Consider the following 24,820-nt stretch of genomic DNA (forward strand, 5'->3'; position numbering starts at 1 on the left):
TGCGAAATACATGTAAGACCACAGTCTCCAAAATGACTCTGCTCATCTACCAAGACAAAGACTTTTAAACATTTTGAATATTGATTAGAAGTAATGTGAAGCAGCTGAGATCAGCTGAATGTCTTTTTAAATGATCACTGTATGTAGGTACAGAGATAACTGATCGTACATTTTTTTTCATGGACTCCTAACCTGGAATAAAACTATCCGTACGTGTGCGGAAAGAGTCGATCCTCTCTCTGCTTAATCATCTCTCAGTTAGTAAGGAAAAGCTGCCTTGCGGGAAGCTCCTTTTGGTACTTCTCAGAGTTCAAAGAGTATGGAACCTTCAAGTTGATTTCATCAAGTCTATTTATTAATGCATTTCAAGTTTCAAAAAACCTTACATCTTTGCACAATACTTTATTTTTTGCAATTTTTAGTAAAAATTTCCAAAGTGAACAAAAAGATACTGTATAAAACACAGTGGACATTAAACTGACAGTAGTACTAGATCTCATTTGTCTTGATCCTTTTGTTTTTACCACATCTTGATTTGCAGTGGAAAGAGTTCAGTGCACGTATCTCTTGTCAGAAGACATTTAACTTAGACTCAAAATAAAATAGGGCAGTGTGTACCTGCCAAAACCCTACCACAGGATAACATTACAAGCAAAAAATGTACATGTTCCAAAGTCTACCACACTCAAGAAGTTACTAAGAACTCTTGCAGAATAAAAGTCACCATTTTAGAAATGCAAACCCACTTCCAACCTTTGCACAGTCCAAAAACAAAGGCATTTAAATGATTTAAAAGCAATTACATACATATCTACCTACTTGTTGGTTTAGAATTATTTATAGTCTATCTGGGGTTTCATGTACAAAATTTGTCTCTAAATCATGTACAAAAAGCTGTATTTTGAAAAAAGTCACCACATACTGTACAAGTTTACAAGGAAGAGATCCCATTATTTTCTCTAGCATTTTTGGCCTTGCTGGCTTGCGTCACATTATGAGAATGATTGTGTAAACCTTATACTCTTAAGAAACAAAAAGGAAAAAAAAAAAGCCAAAACACAAATCTTTTCAACGTTCTCTAAATTTGCCTCCTATGTGAAGCCAGAAAAATCATAGCTGTTTACTTCTAATTTAAGTGATGTAGTTGGAAAACAGAAGCAATAAATATGTCACAAGCTTAAAACTTTGTTGTAATGCCCCCTTCCATTCCTGCATAGCAATAAGCCTGTTAATACATTAAATGCTTTTGCTTTCTTTCTTTAAAAAGCCAATTATTTACATGTTTAAAAAATAAATTTGGAATGGGACATTGTGCTGTTTCACCTTCACTGTTAACATATTTTAAGGAAAAAAATGTCAGAAGGCCTATCTACAATTTTAACTACTAGTTGAACAAATCACCCTTCTTTAGTGGTTACCAATGATCAGTGATAGTATGCTGAAAAAACTGTTCTAATATTTTGATAAAATAAAAGACACAGCTTTTTCTTTTCCATATCAGAGAAAACCAAAAACATAATTAGCATACTTTAGATATACGGAAAACACAAATAACAGGCTACAAATAAAAAAAATCATCTCATTGACATAATTTCTACCAAAGCGTGATTAAAATTTCAAAACCGGAATTGAATTAGAAAGTTTAAAATAAGTAAGCAGAAATCAGACGTTTACGTAAGAACGGACTCTGAAGTAGTATGCTGCGCACGTCCAGTCTGCACACTTAACTGTGTCCTTCAACGTAGTCACTCCTATGCTCTTAGCAGCCATGGGATGAAGACAAGAGGAGTATCAGAACCAACTCTATCATTATAAAAAGGTAAATTGAGTCTCACTTCAAAACTGCCTGTGTAAAGCATTACAGAATCCTGGACCACTGAATACCACCATTCTCTGTTATCCTGAGTATGTCAATTAAACAGTAATTTTTCATTAAGAGCGGAAAAATTTTATAATACAAAGAAACATCCATATTGCAATTTCTGTTTACAATTGCACACAGAAGTACAGTGTACGTAGGAAATACATGTCTGCATATAACAAGGTATGTACATTGGCAAGTGATGTCTCCAATGTTGAGGTGGTCGAGCCTCCTAGCCTTGATTGGCAGTTGAAAAAAATATATATATATTTCAATTTGTGATAAAAGTTTATCGAGAGCCAAGTTTGCCTGCAAGTGAAGAAAATGCAGCAACGAAGAACAGGGAACACGGGGCACATAATAATATTCTAAGACTTTGTGCCATTAGGTTAAAAATAGCTGTCCATAAGAAAATTGGGTTCCTTTTCCACCCCCCACCCCCAAATTGGAATTTTCAGGCTTTAAAATTTAAGTAATTCCACCTGGTCTGAGGACATGATCTCTTGCCATTTTTTCTCCGACTGTTATTTGTGAGGGTTTAGTTTGGGGATGATGATTTAATAGGTGTCTCTTTGGAGTGAAGTTTTCCCATTGTAGGCACTAGGAAGAACCAAGGCAAAAGCTGCAGTTAACGTCTCATGTGTCCCATTTGATAACTCTCCCGGGGCCTCTGACGCTGGGGTTGCTGAATGGGCTGTGGGGGTCTCCTCCTCTTTAAAGTGCCTGCGAATCACAAACAAAAGTAAAACGGATTTACTGGGTGCTTAATCTTAAAAAACAAAGCTGCCAATTCAATAAGAAAGGTTCTAGATCAGCACTATCCAAAAGAAATACAAGCCATAAATGTAATTTTAAATTTTCTGGTAGCCATAATGAAAAAAGTCAAAAAGACAGGCAAAATAATGTTAATAACTTTATTTCACTTAATCCAAAATAGGCAAAATATTATCACTTCAAGGTGTAATCAATACAAAAAAGTGTTAATGAACTATTTCATTCTTTTTTGTACACCAAGTCTTCCCAGTCTGGTATGTATTTTATATTCACAACACGTCTCAATGTAAACTAGCCACATTTCAAGTGCTCAACAGATGTAACTATTAGATTAATATGAATTCTGAGGACAGAATCCATGAGGAATAAATTATGGAGTCTTTGAGTAAATGACTTAACTTCTCTGAAACTCAGATGCCTATCCCTGTAAAACAGGGATAATAATGAACTCCTACAGTCTGTCTATATAATCTGTGAGGGTTATATGACAATTCATGTAGAAGTGCTTTTGGGAAGGGTTCAATGATACCTAGAGTTTGTCTTTTTTTTTTTTTTTTTAAGTTTTTAAAGGCGGAATTTGCTTAAAGTAAAATCAAGTAAAAAAAATTGTTATACTGCATGAGATCATAATTGCTAACATGGCTAATGAGTGTCATGCAGCCCTCTTTAGAAATCCCTAAGAAATTAATATGTTTTACAGTGCTAACACTGTCAATTTACAAAAAGCAATGACATCAAAGTCAAATTTCCTCTGATTCCAACCAAGATGCTGTCCCAAGCATGACTACTGAGCTCTCTTGCCCCAAGATAGGTAAATTCAGGGGAGCAGCTGAGAGAAAAGTTGTAAGAAACCCCTAGTTTTAAACTACCCTGTTTAGGGTAGCAGACCTGGCCTGAGGCAAGAGGCTTCATGAGAAGTCTGGGGGAGGCAGGAGAGGGACAGCTGTCCATTCAGCTCTCGTTCTCTGCCACTGTTAACGGCACCATGTCTGCCCCACACCTAGAGTGAAGAGTTCTGGGGCGGGTGTTCTGAGGGCAGCCCAGAAGCCACAAATAGGGGAAGGCGAGGGCCAAACAGATGGGAACTAAATAATTTAGTGTAGTTGCTTCCTAACTCTTTTCTTCTCCAAATCCCTGGAACTAATCTAAAGAAAGCCTCCTCCTGATGCTGTGTCTCCGTGAGGGGTCAAGAGTGGAGACCAAAGCTCAGGAGTTGTTTTCAGAGATGGAGAGTAAAACTATGGTTACTTGGTGACTGAAGCCTCTATCCTAAACCCTTCCCACAGACTGTCATCTCTATTTCCCCATAAGCGTCACCCATGGGGAAAATGAATTTATGTACGAGAAAATATTTCAAGAGCACAAACATTAGAAACAAAAGAATCTAGCTATTAGAATAGAAAAATCAATCATTTAGAAGTAGCCTAACATAATAAAAACAAAAAAAGGGAAGATTTTAGAATATGAAAAATAAGAAAAAAGAAAACAGGTATCAAGCAAAAATAAAATTGTCTAAGTCTAAATATTTTTAGTGACTCAAGACAGATTAGCATTAAATTGGCAGCCATTAGATTGGATTGGTAAAAAAAAAAAAATACTTAAAAATCAACTAAATAATTCATCCACTAATCTCATTCTCAGAGAGAAAGTATTATATAATTTGTTACTAAAGACTTAACATTCAATTCTACCTGCTGAACAGTTCCGAGTTACAAAAATATATACCTTGCTCAAACTATCTTACCTGGAAGAGGTTTAGGAGGAGGCAGCTTTGGATTACTACTTGGAGTATGAACACTGCATATCTTAATAAATCCAGCCATTAGCATGATCAGGGCAATTCCCATAAGCAATACTGCCCACCAATAAACCTAGAAATAAACAGATTTTTCTACTGAAAGAACTGTAAAATATTTTAGAATATTTTATATTACATAAAATATATACATTTTCATTTTTTAAGAACATTTGTTCTTTGGGAAGTGTACAGATACCAAACATAAGATTAATTTCTTTAAATATGAGAAGCATAAAGGGGGAAAAAAATCACCCATAATTTCACACCCTAGATGAAACCACTCAATCTTACTTTCCTTTCAGTCTCTTTTCTAGAAACAGCTATGTTGGTCATACACACAGATAAACTCACATGCAAAACTAGGGTCCATCCTGAATATAGTTTATATTGTGTTTCCCAATGTTATTAAGTACTTTCTGGTTTGAATATTTCCCTCTTTTTTTTTTTCCTATTACTCTTATAAACTATGTTTGCTTTTACATTCTTTAGTGACTTAGAGGGTATATTACTTGCTTTAAATTTTACTTCTAGGGGCCCTTGGGTAGCTCATCGATTGAGCATCTGCCTTCAGCTTGGGTCATGATCCCGGGGTCCTGGGATCAAGCCCAACATCAGGCTCCCTACTCAGTGGGGAGTCTCCTTCTCCCACTCCCTCTGCTGCTCCCCCTGCTTGTGCACACTCTCTGTCAAAATAAATAAATAAAATCTTTAAATAAATTCTAATTCTAGATAAATTTTTAAAATAATCTCCAACTATGTATTTTTTCTAATCAAAGTTAATATCGAAATTCTATCTTTTTTGAGCCCCTCCCTTTTCCTGTTATTCTATTTCATTTGGAATTTAAGCCCCAGACTACTGTTATGAAATTATTTTTATATGATATATATCTTAGTTATTATGTTTTATATATTATCATTACATATGATAATATATAAAATATTATATATTTATATCATATCTATTATATATTCATTTATATTCATATATATTCATATTCATATTCTTTTTTAATATGAAAAGTGGAAGGATATACATATTCTACAAAGTTTACCCAGTCTAAGAAGGAACTAAAAATTTCACTTCTAACTTAAATCATATTAAACAAATCAATAAGCCAAACAAAAACTACTTCAAAAATTACTGGCATAATCCTATTTATAGAAAAATTATGGTTTCTATTCTTAAATTCTATTTTGCGATTCAAAATATTTAAATTTTAAGACAGTAAGTACTAATAAACATCATACAAAATACAAAACTATTTTGAATGTTTATTATACCTTTTATTAAAAGGTTATTTTATAACCTTCACATTGGCTTAACACAGATATATATAGTTACTGCTAATTATTGCCCAAGAAATTCCCATTTAAGATTTTTTATGATAAGGGGTCTTGTAACAATAGCCTACTACTTCTATCCTGCTTTCTTTATCAGCAGGGCATTGTAATTAAAGTAATAAAAACTAAAATAAAAATACATGTTGCGGAAAATACCCCAAGCCACTTTATTCATGTGTGCATAAAGCCTTTCATATATATACATATTTTTAAGTTTTATTTTTAAACTTTATTTAATTTAAACTTTATTAAAACTTATTTTAAAAGAATCTCAAACTTATAGAAAAGCTGCTAGTACAAAGAACTTTTTTTTTTTTTTTTTTAAGATTTTATTTATTTGCGAGAGATAGAGAATGAGAGAGAGCATGAGAGGGAGGAGGGTCAGAGGGAGAAGCAGACTCCCTGCTGAGCAGGGAGCCTGATGTGGGACTCGATCCCAGGACTCCAGGATCATGACCTGAGCCGAAGGCAGTCGCTTAACCAACTGAGCCACCCAGGCGCCCCTACAAAGAACTTTTTAAAATCTGGAACTATCTGAGAGTAAAGTGCTAGCACAATGCCCTGTTATACCTAAACATTTCAGCATAGAGTTTCTACAACATAAGGGGTTTTCTAGATAACCACAACACAGTTACCAAAATCAGTAAATGAGCACTGATAAATTACTACCATTTAATCCTCAGACCCTAATCAAGTTTTGCCATTTGTCCCAATACCATCCAATCAGAATTATGTGGTGCATTTAGCTGCTGTGTTTCTTCAGTCTCCTACAATCTGGAAAAGTTCCAGTCTTTCCTTGGCTTAAATATAACCTTGACACTTTGGGAGATTATACGCCAGTTACTTAGTACTGGAATGTCCCTCAATTTAGGTTTCTTGGATGTGACCCTATGAGTAGACTCTGGTCATATATCTTGAGTAAGAAGACTACAGAAGTGATGCTGCATTGTTCTCATTGCATCCTATCAGGTGACACATGTTTTTGATCTCGTTATTGATGTGTTAACTTGATCACTTGATTAAGGTGTTATATGCCAAACTTCACCATAAGGATACTCTTCTTTTTTTGTAGTCAATGAGTATTTTGTAGGGACATAACTTGAAGCTATGTAGATATCCCATTCTTCATCAAACTTTCAATTTATTCATTTCATTCATTATTAATCCCTCATGGTTTCCTATTTTATTCAATGGGTTATAATGTTACTATCGTAGGGTGGCTTTTGAACATGTCCCTACCAGTCTTTGAACACTTTACTTTCTGGCACAATTAGTTCTAGGTTTATCTTGTTCTTTCCCTGCCCCAGTGCTGGAATCAGCCATTTCTCCAAGGAGCCCTGGTTCGCTTTAGAACTGCCTCTCCTATGTAGACACCCTCCTCATAACACTTGTACTCTGATATCCCAAGCCAGTTGCCCCTCCACAGGGTGCCCTTCTCATCCTGCTTGGGCTTTAACAACACCTCATATTCGTCTTCTTCCCCATTCCATACCCTCCCTACTCTGCTCAGGCTCTAACATCCTGCTCTGTGCCACAACAGCTCCCCCCACCTGGCATGGATGGCCTACCTTACTTGGCCTCACCTAATGGCTTTAGGAATATACTGTTCAGGAAGGGAGAAGGTAAGATATAATGCAATTCAGCCTTATTACTGAAAGATTTGATTTTTCCAAAGCTAACAAATCTCAATTTTTATGTGAAATCTATTTTCAAATGCTGGCACCTCACTCAAAATTTCTAAAAACAATGCACAGACCGTACAAGACCTGTTTACAGAGCTGAATCTTGCTTGGAAACCACAAGTTTACAATCTACTTTTCAGAGGCCACTTCTTGTATCCTACTGAGGATTGCCAGAGAATCTTCTAAAATTTTCTTTTGTTTTCTACAGAAAATAATTTTCAGAGCATTGCTCTCCCTGGGAGTCTTTAGGATATTTCCTTTCCTTGTTACATAAACTTTCCATAGTCTATATGCATAGCTTCTGTCCTGTTCCTAGCATCCAGAGGCCTTTTAAATATGGCACTTAATGAAGTAGGACCTTCTTCTCCCGCCACTGTCTGCATTTTTGACACTCTGACCTAGTAAAATACATAAAGAACTAAAATTACCAGTTTGTACTCCTACAAGTGTTCTTCCTGCTCTATACCCGTGGTTCTCCGTAGCTGCACATTAGAATCACCTAGAAAGCTTTTAAAACTCAAGATACCCAGACCAAATCCCAGACCCAAATGGGGTGGCGGAGGGATTATGACATCAGTAATTTTATTAAAACTGCCCAGGTTATTCCATTATGCAGCCAAGACTGAGAACCACGTTCTGAAACTTTTTCTATAAAGGGCCAAACAACAAATATTTTGGACTTGTCTCTGTCAAGCTACTCATTTCTGCCATTCTAGAACAAAACCCACCATAGATAACAGGCAAACAAATGAGTGTGACCATATTTTTTCCCCCCAAAAAACCGTTATTTACAAAAACAGGAGCGGACTGGATTTGACCCATGGGCCGTGGTCTCTCAACCCCTGTTCTATACCCACATACAGGACATTAGTTTGGAGCCTATACCTAAATGGATACCATCCAACACTAACTCTTCAGTTCTAAATCTCTATCCTAACTACCTGCCTGAGAATCTGGCGGGAAGCTGAGAATATATGACTGGCTGTAGAAGTAGAGTCCTATGACTGGGAAAATAGCTCAAATAGTCAGCACTCACATGGTAAAGGGATGGTTCCTATCACTCAGTAGATCTAAGAATTCTCTGATATGCTTATTAAAACACAGATTCTCAGGCCAAAACCCTACAAATTCCAATTCAGCTGTTCTGGTGGAGGGCCCAAGAAACTGCATCTTAAACAAGCACACCAGTGACGAGGATGCAGATGAGTGCTCTTACTCAGTGTAGACATGCTGGCCCTGTGGTACGAAACCACTCAGGAAACAGGAAATTTAGCATCCCTGGCCCTCATCCGTCAAATGCCGGTAGAGCCCTTCAGTTACTTTGATAACTACTGTACATTCCCAAATACCCTCTGGGAAGGAAGGAGCACCTCCAATGTGATCCAATCCATAAGCACAAAGAATCAATGGTTTTCCTACTGTCAGGCTGATGTGCTAGCTACATCACATCTATTCCTAAAGTCCATTATATTCTCTAACACATTTCCTTCCTTCTAGTCTTCCCTGCTCAAAACCATCTTCCACACGGTCATCAATGTTACAACTACCTAAAATACGGAATTGACTATGCCATCCCTCTATGTAAAATCCTTCTTTAAAAGCTTCTCCCACCAAGGATCTCTAAAACCATTAAGCAGGAGAGAGGAAAAAAATAAAACTTGAGCACAATAAAGTATGGCAAAGCACATATATGATTTCACTTTAAAAATATATATATGGGGGGGGCTGGGTGCCTGGTGGCACAGTTGGTTGGGCAACCGACTCTTGGTTTCAGCTCAGGTCCTGGTCTCAGGGATGAAATCGAGCCCCATGTCAGACCTGCACTCAGCACAGGGTCTGCTTGGGATTCTCTTTCCCTCTCCCTCTGCCCTCCTGCTTAAATAGATTTAAATACAGATATACGTATATATATGCACATATATGTATATATGTATGTATACGTATATGTATACATATGGGCGCTAGTCGGTTGGGCATCCGACTCTTGATTTCAGCTCAGGTCATGATCTCAGGATCATGAGATCGAGCCCCATGTTGAGCTCTGCGCTGGGTGTGCAGCCTGCTTAAGATTCTCTCTCTCTCTCCCCCTCCCCACCCACTCAGCTCTCTTTCTCTCTAAAAAATAAAGAAATAAATATATTCTTGTAATGGTATAGATAGTTTCTGAAGAATATACCAAAAAAATCATCTTGAGAAGACTGGACTTCAGGTGAAAAGGTGGCTTATTTTTCAATGCATTACTTTGTCAATTAAAAGAAAGGATAATTACATTTTCAAAAGGAAAAAAAGTAAAAACAAAAGTTTTTATTTAAAAAGATTCATACGTATGTGACTTTTTAGATGCTCTCTATTCATAAAACATCCATCTGTACGCTCTATTTCTAGTCCTTAAGAATTTAGTTTTGGTATCACCTCCTTAAAGAGGTGTTCCCTAAATAGGTCTTCCCTAATTTCTATGAAAACACCAGGCAGAAATGAAAACAAGTTTCTCTGCACTAGTCTTCTCTAATCCAAACTGGACTACAAGCTCCCTGAATTTATATCCTACAAACTCAGCACCTATTTCACAAAAAAGTATCTGTTGGACTAGTTATTACAGGTGAGTCACTATTCCAAATATCGACTTTCATAAACACTTCTAAACAGCTCATTTGTTATTTCTAGATTGCTCACATACAAATAGTGTGAAAAGGCTCTCACAACAGAAAGAGGATGTAAAAAATGGTGGTTTTGATATCTCTGATGCTAGTTTTTTAGTACCTAAAAAGTCCTAAATACAGATGCAAGTAGTATGACAGTAATAGAAGCACATAAGAGAGAAAGCCTAGATTTAGTAATGGTTATAACTGTAGAAAACAAAAGTAAAAAGTTGAGGGTCCAGTTGAGATCAATAAACATTTTAAAATATGGCACCCAGGTCCTTAAGAACTTCCAGTTCCTTTTAGCAGTGTTCTTGGACTTCCCCCAAATTTTTCCAGGTAACTAACTACGTATCGCAAAAGCCCACAGCTTGAGATGTTTCAGTGACAATGACAGCAGCTCTTCAGAGTTTAGTGTGTGGGGAAACAGAACATCACAGTGGTGAGAAGACAGCAAGAAAAACTAAACAAGGGCGCCTGGGTGGCTCAGTCGTTAAGCGTCTGCCTTCGGCTCAGGTCATGATCCCAGGGTCCTGGGATCGAGCCCCGCATCGGGCTCCCTGCTCTGCAGGAAGCCTGCTTCTCCCTCTCCCACTCCCCCTGCTTGTGTTCCTGTTCTCGCTGTCTCTCTCTGTCATATAAATAAATAAAATCTTTAAAAAAAAAAAGAAAAACTAAACAAAACAATGGTGTATTTTTTTTTTTAAAGATTTTATTTATTTATTTGAGACAGAGAGAATGAGACAGAGAGCACTTGAGAGGGGGGAGGGCCAGAGGGAGGAGCAGAGTCCCCACTGAGCAGGGAGCCCGATGCGGGACTCGATCTAGGGACTCCAGGATCATGACCTGAGCCGAAGGCAGTCGCTTAACCAACTGAGCCACCCAGGCGCTCGACAATGGTGTATTTGAGAGTGTAGTAAATATGGCCACCATTGGTGGAGGGTATTTTTTAATGTTCCTTTTAAAAGAGAATTATCATAGAATTGGTTAAATGTGAAATTGCTTTTCTCTTTTATACATACTATAAAATCAGAGGAAAGAATACAAAGCAGGCTAGCAAATGAAAAATAGGAGAAAAGATCACAATTTGTCCACCTGCTAGAATATGAAAGAAAGGAGAGCCATCATTTACTCAACAAACATTTAATGAGTGTAAATTATGCGCCAACTCTTGCCTTTCACAGATACAAGGGTGTTAAGTGAAACTTAAGAGACAAAGAGAAGATAACCATAAAGTTAAAACACAGCTTTGCAGTTACCAAGCACTAAATCAAGTCTGAGAAAATAATTCTACATAGCAAACAGACAGATGTTACTCAACACAGTCATTTACATGGCCAAAAGAAGACAAAGTAGAAAAAAAAAAGTAAACATTACAAATTAAAAGGTCAAAATTTACCAGTCTAATTTATTATGTACTAATTACAATAGTTTTTTATTTAATAATCTAAATAAACAAAAGGGACCTACAGGATTATAAAATGATAAAACAGCTATCACCCAAAAGAAAACTGTGAGGGGGAAGGAGCAACACATACATTCAAGTCTCTCCAGACATAGGATAGTCTTTACTGTATTTAAACATCTCCATGGGGCGCCTGCGTGGCTCAGTCGGTTGAGCATCTGACTCTTGATTTCAGCTCAGGTCATGATCTCGGGGTCCTGGGATGGAGCCCCGTGGCAGGCCCTGCACTCAGTGCAGAGTCTGCTTCTCTGCCTCTCTCCCTCTGCCCTTCTCCCCTCTTGTGCGTGAGTACGAGCATGAGCACGTGCACGCTCTCTCTAAAATAAATAAATAAAATCTTAAAAAAAACCTCCAGAAAAACTCAACCATATAATCGTTTCAATGAATGTTTCAGTGTTTGACAACTCACTCTCAGCAAATGCACTCTAGACGTCCTGTGGCTCACAAAGCCTTTTTGGGCCCACAGCTCCTTGTGGTGATGCTGGTTTTGCCATCCTGCAGGGGCAGCAAGCTTTGCTTCTATCCTTCAGAATACACTGTTGTCTAGACTTCGACTAAATGTTCTTTCATACTGCAACACCCCCAACGTGCCACCCCTCACACCAATCTGCCAAGCAGAAAGCAACTGGCTACTAATCTCTTAGTTACTTTAAGCGCAGCCTGGGCAAGCAGGATAAAATACCCCCGAGAGAAACCTGAAGATATTACAGCTTCAAAGTTAAGATAATATGCACAATTTTTATCTATTCCATATAAATTATGACATTTAAGAAGTCTGCTTCATTCATCTAGCAAATATATACTGAATCCTTACCATATGCTAAGCCCTGTGACAATACTGCATCTTTGTTGTTTAAATTTCACAAGTGACAGCTATGTGGCCTATTCTACTAGGCAATGCAGGTCCACACCCACCCTCCATTTTAACATGTGAGGATGACAGAGTAGAAAATCTCTGTCATAAGCCTTTTTAAAAAGGAGTCATTACACTGCAGAGACTAAAAAAACGGCTCCCAAACTTCAGCATGCACTATCACCTACTGACTCAGTGGCTCCAGGGTGAGTCCCGATAATTTGCATTTCTATCAAGTTCCCAGATGATGTTGATGCTGCTGGTCAGGGGACACCACTTTGAGATCCAATGCTCTAGATTAGGGGTTGGCAAACATTTCCTCTAAAAGGCTAGATAAATATTTTAGATTTGGGGGCCATACAGTCTCTGCTACAACTACTCAAAGTACAAAAGCAGCCAAAGACAATATGTAAATAGATGGGTGTGGCTATGTTCCAATAAATCACTATTTATGGACACTAAAATTTCAATTTCATATGATTTTCAAAGGAATATTATTTCAGTAATATCTTTTGATTTTTTTTCAACTACTTAAAAATGTGAAACCATTCTTAGCTTGTGAGCCATACAAAAACAGGCAGTGGGCTAGATATGGATCATAAGCCATTTTGCCGATCCCTGGGTCTAGATGAATGGTTGGTTCTCAGTCCTGGCTCCCCACCAGAAATAGCTGAGGAGCTTTTAAAAGACCCAGATACGTAAGTGCCATCCCATGAGATTCTGAATTAATTAGTCTAAGCCCTAATTAATGAATAACCAGAAATAAGAATTACTGATATTAAAAAAAAAAAAAGAATTACTGATCTTAACCAATATTCCCCCAAGTGACTTCTAAGGATATTTAGGGTTTAATAAGCCTTACATGAATAGAGGTTTCTGGGGTCAGGTAAGTTTGGAAAATGAAATTTAAGCATTTTTTACTGCATATATCCCACAATATTCTCATAAGTATCTAAGAGGGGACTATACTATGCAATGTTTTCCAGATGCATTTGACCACCTAATCCATGGATCTAGTGTTCTATGAAGTACTCAGAAAACACTGGCTTCAATCTTTCATAAAGAATAACATTAATAACTTAATACTTAGGTTCATAAAGTTACAACAAAATATGAGAGGAGAAATTAATTTAAAAATGAGAAATACAGGGCGCCTGGGTGGCTCAGTTGGTTAAGCGACTGCCTTCGGCTCAGGTCATGATCCTGGAGTCCCGGGATCGAGTCCCACGTCGGGCTCCCTGCTCAGCAGGGAGTCTGCCTCTCTCTCTGACCCTCCCCCCTCTCATGCTCTCTATCTCATTCTCTCTCTCATATAAATAAATAAAATCTTTAAAAAAAAAAAATGAGAAATACAATTGATTCTTATCAAAATAATAATAAAAAAGAAAAACTCCTGATAAATCTAAACAAATTAAAAAGTCACAAAATAACAGGAAATTATTTTTAAAAAGATGGGAGAGGGGCGCCTGGGTGCCTCAGTCGGTTAAGTGTCCAGCTCTTGATTTCAGCTCAGGTCATGATCTCAGGGTTGAGATAGAGCACCCCCCACCCCACCCCCCATCGGGCTCAGCACTAGGTGTGGAATCTGTTTGAGATTCTCTCTCTCCCTCTGCCCCTCCCCCCACTCATGCTTTGTGTCTCTTTTTCAAATACATAAGTAAATCTTAAAAAGATGGGGAAATACAATGATAAATTTGAAAAAAAAAATCAAAGATAGTTTTCTACAATGTCAAATCTAATACAAAGGAGGTAGAAAATGTGAACACATCAATAACTACGGAAAAAAGTAAAAAAGAATTACCAATGTCCTCAATAACGTTTTTTAAAAAAAAGGAGATAAGGATGCAGAGTCAAAAGATTTCTTGGTAATCACTCTCAAACTTTTTAAGGACTAGATGACTCCTTGATAAATCCAAAGGATGTTTATCATTATCTCCTTGCCAGAAACATTGTAAGCACTCAGCAAATATAGCAAACATATTTTTTAAAAAATACTATCAAAAACAACTTTTCCCAGGAAAAAAAAGTAAAAGTTTTCTCACATCATTTCCATGATATCAGCAGCAGTCAGTACCTCATGCCCTGAAAAGTATTAAACTGTTCAGGTTCTTCTTACTCTATGCAATCTGAGGAGAAAAGGTGCCAGGGTATGCTACAGAAAGGAGAAAAAAGCCACTGGCCCCACTGGAAAGGAAAGTCAGTGAAACTAACCCTCCTCCCCTTCACAGCATCTTACACCACAGCATCCTAATAACCCAGCTTATTAACTAGAAGGACCCTTTCCCGACATGATGGAAAACTAAAGTATGAAGTATTCATGTAACAAAATAAACTCTGCTATGCAAGTGAACTCTACACAGAACACAAGTGAGACAAATAGCTTCTAAGAAACTGGATCTTTGTTATCTGTTTGGCCTGGGAATGCCCACAAATGCAGCAACAGCCTAGTGGTACTCTCCAAGCATTATGGGCCATGCTATCTGAAACAGTGGCATGTGAGTGTCAACAGTGATATAAAATGAAAGCATTCTACACTCACTTAAGGCAAACTTGTATAAACCTAAAAGTGCCTGATTAATCAGTTTCAGAACACAAGAAAAGACTTCATATTGTTAATTCATTGTAAGAAGCATTTCACTAAATCTTCAAATCTAAGTATGAAAAAATGTTTTAAAAATACTTTTAGGGACATCTGGGTGGTTCAGTCAGTTAAGCATCTGACTCTTGATCCTGTCAGCTCAAGTCTTGATCTCACTCAGGTCTTGAGTTCAAGCCCTGTGCTGGGCTCCATGCTGGGCATGGAGCCTACTTAAAAAGAAAAAAAAAAGAAAAAAAAAACCCTGGGAAAAAAGTAATACTTTAAAAAAATCATTTCCATTAAATATTTTAAAATAGGAATGAATGAGCTTTTGATATGCTAAATAAAAGGAATCAAAATTAGAGATAATGGAGAAAAGTAAAAAAAATATTATTTTTAGATATGATTCACTACCTAGAAAACCTAAAATATCTGGCACAACATATACTCAGTAGAACATAACTCTGAGATCTCCATTATCAGATTACTTTTTTAAATACATTATCCTCTGTAGTGGATAAGTATACCAGATCTCAACTTACTCTTATTAGAGATAATCAGGGAGGAGAAAAAAAAAAAAAAAAAAAAGAGCTGGATCTGAATCGAAAAGAGGGAAGTAAAGGGCCAAGGCAAGCTACTTGAAGTCACAGAACTGACAAATGCCAGAGGATGATATGAATCCTTGCATAATTCCCAAGGCTGCACTCTTTCCATTTTGCCACAGTGCCAAAGGCACCTTTAGCTTAATGGATATTTTTTTTAACACCTATTATGCACCAAGCACAGGAGTGTGAAAATGAGTAACATATCATGTTTTAAGGAGACCTAAGTTAAGTCAATTGATCCATCTTTTGGTTTAAAACCTAGGTCTCTTAGGGGCACCCGGCTGGTTCAGTAGGTAGAGCATGCAACTCTTGATTCAGGGTCGTGAAGTCAAGCCCCAAGTTGGACATAGAGCTTAATTAAAAAAAAAAAAAAAGAAAGTATTCTCCAAACAAATAAATCCTAGGCCTCCTAAATCCAGGTTCAGTGATCCTTCTACCTCATAATCATTATGTAATTTAAAATCATATACTCTAACATGCAAAATATTATTCTTCCTATGTATAATAAACACCATTTTAAAAAAGATTTATTTATTTATTTGAGAGAGAGTATGTGCATGTATGTGCACGTACACACACACAAACGCATGCATGCATGAAGTCGGGGGACAGAGGCAGAAGGAGAGAAGCAGATTCCCTGATGAGTGCAGAGCCCACCTGGAGCTCAATCTCACCTCCCTGAGATCATGACCTGAGTCGAAATCAAGAGTCAGGGGCTCAACTGACTGAGCCACCCAGGCGCCCCAATAAACATTATTTTAGTACTGGAGATAATTCCAAAGTTTTTATTGCAAATGTTACTACAAGAGTACCAAAAAGGATGACAAGCCACAGACGACTTTTCTTGTGCCTTTAAGGCATCCTCAGTCCTGAACACACACAAGAAAATGTAAGAAACAATTTGGGAATGCAGGAAGGGAGGAGGAGCTGAGTTCTAAGTCAATTTCCAAAGCAAACTCATTCAATTCAGATATAGCACATGCTCAAATATATCACTTGCAAATTTCCTGATATTTTAATGTAATCACTTAGAAACATGAATATTTAAGAGACTTCAGATAGTCATTCTCAGCAATCTTTTAAGAAAATTTCAGGTAATTCAATATCTGTACAGCTTAGAGAAATGTGGGCTTAAAAATAATATAGTTCAGTGGATTTATGCTGGATGAACATCCATAATCATTAACAAATCTGTAAAAGGCTCTGTATCGGATCTTAACTGTTCAACATTTTTGATCACTGACAAGATAAAGACCAAGAAATTATATTGAAACAACAGAAAAAACCTTCAGAAAATCACCAATTTCTCTTTCATGTCTCCTGTTCAGCAAAATAGAAGCTGCAGCTGGCTATCTGTCATATTGAGACAAGGGAGAAATATAAAAAGCAAGCAAGGCTTTCCAAAACAACTTGAGGAAAATGCCCTAATAATATGGGCCAAAGGAGGAAGTAACCCATTCAGGAGAAGAACCAGGGAGCAGAGTAAAACAGAAGGACTCCCATCATCTACCAACTAATCTATGAACAATATACATGTGGAGATTCTGACCACTTATTCAAAAGAAAATAATACACAGGGATAACTGAACTTTAAAAATCATTCTTCTGATAAAGTTAATTCCAGCATAAATAGGAAAGAAGTGATTTTCTCATAACATTGGTGATCGATGGCCAGGTAAAATTACAAAAAAACCATGTTAAGTTTTCTTTATAAATAAAAACTATACTTACCACAATCCATTCAGCAATGTTTTCATAGAGTTCTGGACTAAAAATTGCTTTTTTAAGCCTAGCTAGAGGACCATCAGCATCTACTAATCTGCACCGCATGAAAACATCACAGTAGCCTCTAAAATCATTGCAAGGGGATCCAGGTTGCAAGGTGATGGTTCGACCAACGAAGTGCATGCTCCACCGCGAAGACCCTGTACTGGCACAAGTTGATGGATCCACTGGAAAAGAAGTGCCAAATATAAGTTGAAGATCAGATTTCTTACCAGACTAACTGGGGAGAGAGGGAGGAAAGGAAAAAACTGCCTAAAATCATAACCATGACATGTTATATAGACTTGCATTAGTTTAGGCTGGATAACACCATTAGTAATTCGCCTTAAACATACAATATAAACAAACAGCCACCAACTCTTGACTTAGTACCTACAATGGCTAACAGTGTTTATATTAATTATTGCCATAAAGTTGGCAGGTTTTTGTCTAGCTTATCATTTTTAAAACACTGTACGGATCATAATACTAGAAACATAACGCTATGCTACATTTAAAATTTTCCAGAGGATCAGTATTGGTGGAAATTATCTGTCCAAACTGGATAACAAAGTTTAATGCTTAAAACTTAGGAGAAAAATGGGCACCTGGCTGGCTCAGTTGATACACCATGTGACTCTTGATCTTGGGGTCGTGAGTTCAAGCCCCACGTTGGGGTAGAGTCTACTTAAAAAAATATATATTTAGGGGTGCCTGGTTGGCTCAGTCAGAGGAGCACACAACTCTTGATCTCAGGGTTGTGAGTTCAAGCCCCACGTTAGGTACAGAGGTTACTAAAAATAATAATAATGATGATAATAAATAAACTTTAAAAAAATTTAGGAGGTTTTTTTTTTTTTAAGATTTTATTTATTTATTTGACAGAGAGAGACAAGTGAGAGAGGGAACACAAGCAGGGGGAGTGGGAGAGGGAGAAGCAGGCTTCCCGCCAAGCAGGGAGCCCGATGTGGGGCTCGATCCCAGGACCCTGGGATCAGGACCTGAGCCGAAGGCAGACGCTTAACGACTGAGCCACCCAGGTGCCCCAGAAAAATTAGGTTTTAAAAGAGATTTTATATTCTTGGGTTTTAAAAGCCTTACTCTTCTTCATACAGCAGACGTGGCATAATTCCTTATCATCTTTGCCATCTGAACTGGCACAGGTACACTCCTCCAAGCCATACTTCTCACAGATAGAACCTGCACATTGCTGAAAGAAAAGTAAAAGACCAGTTTTTAATCTCTATACAAACCTACTGTTCACAGTAATAGACAGATACACACTCTGATGCTAAAATAATTAAGTAGAAATACAAGTGGAAAAAACAAAGATTAATATCAGAAATGGGTCACATAAACACACCTGAAAAAGAGTTAAGTACAAATAAGGTAGCAAATCTTTTAAAGAAATGCCACTTAAAAAAATCTAAACAAAACCAAAACAGAGAAAGAGATTAGGTGAGCATCAGTTTTACATTGGTTATTATGGCTCCTTTATAAGAAGAGAAAAATGGTATTTTCCTCATGTAAAGTAAATATTTAGCCAAGAAAGTTTTAAAGGCTTCACATTCAGATAAAATGGCCAAAAGAGTTCTTTCATGTAGGCTGTTAAAATACTAATTTATAAAACTCAAAAGCAGTACCAAGTCATATGCCTAGCTATACAACTATTTTCCTCTAGAGACTATCAAACATATGCAGTGGACAGATGAAAGGTAAGTCAGTAATTAATCAAATGCCACCAGGCACTTACGCCACATGATACATTCATGGCTTTATGGGGAAACAGATAGGGATATTATTGAAACAGGGACCAGGATCAATTACTGGAACTCTGCAGCTTTAAGTAACAAAATTATTCTGAAAAAGCAGGTTTTATAAGAAGCTTATAAATCAAACGCTTACCCCATTAATGCACACTTGTGTATGCCTATTACAGTCTGTAAAGTTTGGTTTAGGATCAGAAGCTGGGCAGAGAGCTGTGATGCCATTACATATTCCTTCTTTTGCACAGTCTGAATCATCCCGACACTTCTCAGTTTTTGATTTGAATGCACACTGTGCGGTACAACAGGGACCTTGACTTGGGCTAGAATAAAGTAAAGTGATTAAAGAAAATCACTAGCATATCTCCTATATACATAGATATGATCCTAATTTTTAAATCATAACTCTCATTTTTTAAATGGTAAGTATGTTACTGGTATACAACTTCAAATTTTGGACTAAGAGGCTACTAAATTTCAACATTCTATAAATGTAAAAAAGTGACTGTGTTGTTTTTATAATCAAGGCATACTATATTCAACATTCTTATTCTACCTGCCTTTAGTGGAAGGCTATCACAGAAAATAGATTTAGTATTAGGTGAGCCATCAGTGTTTCACAGTTGCATCATACATTAGTCAATTCATCAGATTTTCTCACATTTCTATGCTAAAATCAAACTATACAGACCAACCATTTAAAAAGTAGTGCACAAGCAATATTCTAATGCTTATACCTACCACTACCAAAGTAAGTTTGACAAGTGAAATAATTATAGGACACTAAGTTACAAGAGTCTATGAAATCAGTATTACCTAAATATTTAAAGTTAAGATTCTAAAAATACAGATGATAGTCACATTTTTAAGTTAGTAACTGAACAGTGTGTATTTTATTGAGTGTCCTGACTTTTGCCTGTCTTTTTTTAATACCCACCACACAAGTTACAACTAGCTCAATCTGCCAACCACAGTGCACTCATCAATGCTACTCCAGAAAAATAAATAAGGCAACAGCAAATAAAGACAAAGATTCCCAACACTATGCATCTCTTAATGTCAGTTTTAAGTCGGTCACAACTGCCCTTGGCTGACCGGCGGCAGCGTGAGCACTCCTGGAACGGGCAGGGTACCTGCACTGCTTCCCTGGCTTCAGCTTGCATTTCTTGCCCTCTGGCTGGTTTGCATCATAGCAGCACTCATCTTTACACTGGTCACTATAGCCACAGTCACATTCTTCACCTTGCTCCACCATCCCATTTCCACAAATAGGTTGGCCAGATTCTGAGGAAAATCAATAAAACAAAGTAAGCACTGTCTGCACACATTAATTTGATTTACAATCCACAAACTTTGGAACCTCATAACAAAGGGAGAAAGGATAATTTGATGAATACAAAAAGGAGAACTAGGAATCTCGAAATCAGAAGACCTAAATTCAATTCTAAGAGTGGCTCAGTCACTAACTAGCAATGTGGCCTTGGGCAAGTCACTTCCCTTTTGGGGGGCCTCAGTTTCTTAATCTGTACAGTGAAAAGAACTGACATTATGGTCCCCTCTAAGGTCCCTTCTGGAAGTGGTAACACTCTATTTAGGCCACACTGAGCTTTACTGAACGGCACTATTTACATTACGCAAATACGAATTAAGTTAGTGCTTTAACAACCTGAAAAAAATTAAATCTTTTGTGTTAATAGAAAATTTCAAACATACATAAAAGTAGTAGAAGTACAATGAACTCCCATGTACCAATCACTTAGCTTTAACAACTATCAACAATATGCTGTAAACAATTCCACCTAACATACTCATTTATTCTTGTAAATACTCCAGGATGAATCTAAGAGATAGGAGTTTGTTTCTTTTTTAAATCTAACCATAATAGCATTATCACATCTAACAAAATTAACAATATGCTTAATAGCATCTAATAGCCAATCCGTGTTCAATTTCCTCAACTGTCTTTTTACAACCGGTTTATTTGAACCAAGTTCCACATAAGGATCCTCAACCCCATGGCTGGTTTTGGTTGATATGTGTTCTTTTAAATATAACAGATTCCTTCCTCTCTTTTTATTTTTACACTATTTAAAGAAATTGGGTCATTTTGTCTTACAGAATTTCCCACATTGTGCTTAGCTGATTGTATCCTAGTCAATAAATAATTTTTTTAATGCACATTAATTTGCTCCTCAGCTAGACCCAAGCTCTCTAAGGGAAGAACAACGTATTACTCCTATTTTTTGTATTCCCAAAAAGGCTAACAGTATTGGGTCAAATCCTGGCTCATTAAGGTTAGACAGTCTGGTCTAGGCACAGGGAATAATTTTAGAAAAATTTTTAGGCTCTCTTTTAAAGTTCGCGAATTTTATCAATGGGCTTTAAAATTGGAAGAGGAATGCTATTCTTTGTAAGATCAGAAGATCACAGACCTTTAGCATCTGCAGGGAGATGACAAGAATCAAATGTCTTCACTTTCTAGAAAAGAAAAGTAACTTCCAGAGAGTCTGTGACTTGCCGGAAACCATATGCCTCAGTATGGGCAAATTGAAGACCAAACCCAGGTTTCTGGGATCTGAAATCTGGTGCTCTTTTCTTTCTGCTACATCAAATTGATGTGGGAAACAGTTGTAGCACAGGCTTCAAATTGAGAACTGAATAAACATAAGGGAACACATCTCAAACACACGAACTCAACACAAGGCACATCTGAATCCAAACTATTCTAGAAAGACTAGCTTTACATTTAGAAAGTTCATTCTTATCCTTAACCACATCAAATATTAAAGGAAATCTTAGAGCTAACTGAAGCTCTCTCCCTTTCATTTTGTACCACCTCTTCTGTTCTCTAAGACTAGAAACATGCACATGGACATATATCCTAAGTAATAATGACTTTATTCTAAAGTATCGTAAAATCATTTCAGAATTCATAAGATATGTAATTTAAGAGAAAAGGAAAAATGATAGTCAGAAAACCTCTGAGGCAATATTTACTACACATTGGTTTTTATCTCATATAGAAATATTACTTCAAATAAGCTAGGACACATGGAAAAGGTGCTGTTTAAATGCAAAAATTATAATAGACACATATCTCATTATAATTTAAGAAACAAATTTCCTTGGGGCGCCTGGGTGGCTCAGTCGTTAAGCGTCTGCCTTGGGCTCGGGTCATGATCCCAGGGTCCTGGGATCGAGCCCCGCATCGGGCTCCCTGCTTGGCAGGAAGCCTGCTTCTCCATCTCCCACTCCCCCTGCTTGTGTTCCCTCTCTCGCTGTGTCTCTCTCTGCCAAATAAATAAATAAAATCTTAAAAAAAAAAAAGAAACAAATTTCCTTACCATAATACCTACAAAACAATATGCTCATTTTTAAAAGACAACTTCAATTAGAAAGTTTACTGTGAAAATCCGGTTTACAAATAAAGACTCTATGTAGCACTTCTACATAAGATGTTTTAGAAACCTACCAGTGATAATAACAAGAGCAATAACAAAAACGATACCGTCAATATAATTTGAATCTGCCCTTTTTAAAGAAACAGAAGGCCTTAAAAGCCAATCAATATAAGTAAAAATTGAAATTTGGGGCTGATCAAAATTTAATTTTTACTCTGGGAAAGATTCTGTGAAGAGGATAAAATGACAAGCTACAGACCGGAAGAAAAATATATGCAGATCAGTATCTGACAAATGGCTAGTATGTAGGCTATGTAAAGAACTCTCAAAACTCAACAGAAAAAAAAAATCCAATGAGAAATGGCCAAGAAACATGGACATTTCACCAAAGAAGATACACAGATGGCAAATAAAGCACATAAAAAGATGAACATCTTTAGTCATCAGAAAAATATAAATTAAAACCACAACAAAATATCACTATATGCCTATCAGAATGGATAAAATAAAAACAATAAAAATGCCAAAAGCTGGCAAGGATGCAAAGAAACTAGATCACTTATACACTGCTGATAGGAATCTAAAATAATACAGCCACTCCAGAAAATACAGCAAACAATTACTATATGATCCATCAACTGGATTTGGGAGCATTTATCCCAGAGAGATGAAAACTGATGTTTGCATAAAAAACCTGTACACAAATGTTTATAGCTGCTTTATTCATAATAGCCAGAAACTAAAAATAGCCCAGATAGCCTTTAACAGGTGAATAAACTTTCTAAATATAAAGCTAGTCTTTCTAGAACCGTTTGGACTCAGATATGCCTTGCGCTGGGTTCATGTGTTTGAGCTGTGGTTCCCTTGTAGCCTGTGCTACAACTGTAAACGAACTGTGGAACATTCACACCATGGACTACTACTCAGCAATATAATCAAGCTCCTGATACAGGCAACAGTTTGAATGAATCTTCAGGGAATGAGGCTGAGCGAAAAAAGCCAATCTCAAAGGTTACATGTTGTATGATTCCATTTATACAACATTTTGGACTGACAAAATTTTACAAATGGAGAATGATTTAGTAGGGCGTCGGTCAGGGGATGGCAGGAGGGAGGGAGGTAGGTGTGTTTCCCCTCAAGTAACTTATAATCTTGTGAAATAGGACAGGGACCCAAATAAACATAATACAAGGTAGAATATTTAGAACATATTAAATGCCACAAGAGAGGCATAACAGATGACTGGATAAACAAAATGTGGTATTATCCATACAACGGAATATTATTCAGCCATAAAAAGAATGGCATTCTGATACATGCTACAATTTGAATGAATCTTGAAAGTTTTATGCTAAATGAAATAAGCCAGACACAGCAGGTCAAATATTGTACGATCCCATCTGTATGAGGTACCTAGAATAGGCAAATTCATAGACACAGAAAACAGATTAGAGGTTACCAAGTAGGGAGAGAGGGAAGCAGGAGTTACTGCTTAATGATTACAGAATTTCTATCTGGCGAGATGAGAAAGTTTGGAGATGGGTAGTGATGATGGTTGCACACAGCCATGAATGTACTTAATGCCACTGAACTTTAACTTAAAATTAGCTTAGATATTAATAAAATCATACATATTTTAGATCTTTTTTTCTTTACTGTAAGGCAAAAAAAAATTTCACAGCAGCTTTATTCATATTAGCCGAAACCCAAAGAGCCCAGGTGTTAATCAATAGGAGAGTGGATGAGCAAAGTGTGATATATTCATACAATGCAATATGAACTGCTCAGCAATAAAAAAGAACAAAACACTAATAATGAATCTCAAAATATGCTGAGTGAAAGCAGCCCTCCACAAAAGAATATAAACCATATGATGCCACTTATATGAAGTAAAACAAGCAAAATTTCTCTACAGTGAAATAAATCAGAACAATGGTTGCTTCTGAGAATGTGTTGGGGGCAGAAACTGCAAAAGGAAATAAAAGAACTTTCTGAGGTGACAGAAATATTCTGTATTTTGACAGGTGCTTAGGTTACACAGGTAAATGCATTTGTCAAAGCTCATTAAATGGTGGACTTACTGTGCAACATTTTATGTTAAAAAAAAAAAAAGAACCACAAACAATATTGAACTTTAGTTAATTATACAGGCTGAAGTGTTTAAGGGTGAAGCATACTGATGTCTGCAATCCACTTTAAGTTGCAACAAAAAAAAAAAATGGGATTGAGGGATGGATAAATTAGTAAATAAGTGGTAAGGTAAATAGAGCAAAGTTTTAATAGTTATAAAATA

The 24,820-nt window shown here is 36.8% G+C and overlaps 1 protein-coding gene across 2 annotated transcripts in view; it reads right to left on the reverse strand.

Annotated features, from left to right (window-relative positions):
- Nucleotides 1-333: 333 nt before the first annotated feature.
- Nucleotides 334-24,820, reverse strand: part of ADAM10 (ADAM metallopeptidase domain 10) — a 135,671-nt gene continuing 111,184 nt past the window's right edge. For both annotated transcript variants that reach the window (XM_034994504.1, XM_034994505.1), the window contains exons 11-16: nt 20,260-20,410; nt 19,266-19,449; nt 18,462-18,570; nt 17,328-17,548; nt 4,380-4,506; nt 334-2,584 (exon numbers count right to left, since the gene is read on the reverse strand). In XM_034994504.1, the coding sequence (XP_034850395.1) occupies nt 2,490-2,584; nt 4,380-4,506; nt 17,328-17,548; nt 18,462-18,570; nt 19,266-19,449; nt 20,260-20,410 (887 nt within the window). In that variant the 3' untranslated portion in view covers nt 334-2,489. The remainder of the gene's footprint in view (nt 2,585-4,379; nt 4,507-17,327; nt 17,549-18,461; nt 18,571-19,265; nt 19,450-20,259; nt 20,411-24,820) is intronic.

Source organism: Mirounga leonina, unplaced genomic scaffold, assembly GCF_011800145.1.
Source record: "Mirounga leonina isolate KUSES-001 unplaced genomic scaffold, KU_Mleo_1.0 Mir_91, whole genome shotgun sequence".
NCBI lineage: Eukaryota > Metazoa > Chordata > Mammalia > Carnivora > Phocidae > Mirounga > Mirounga leonina.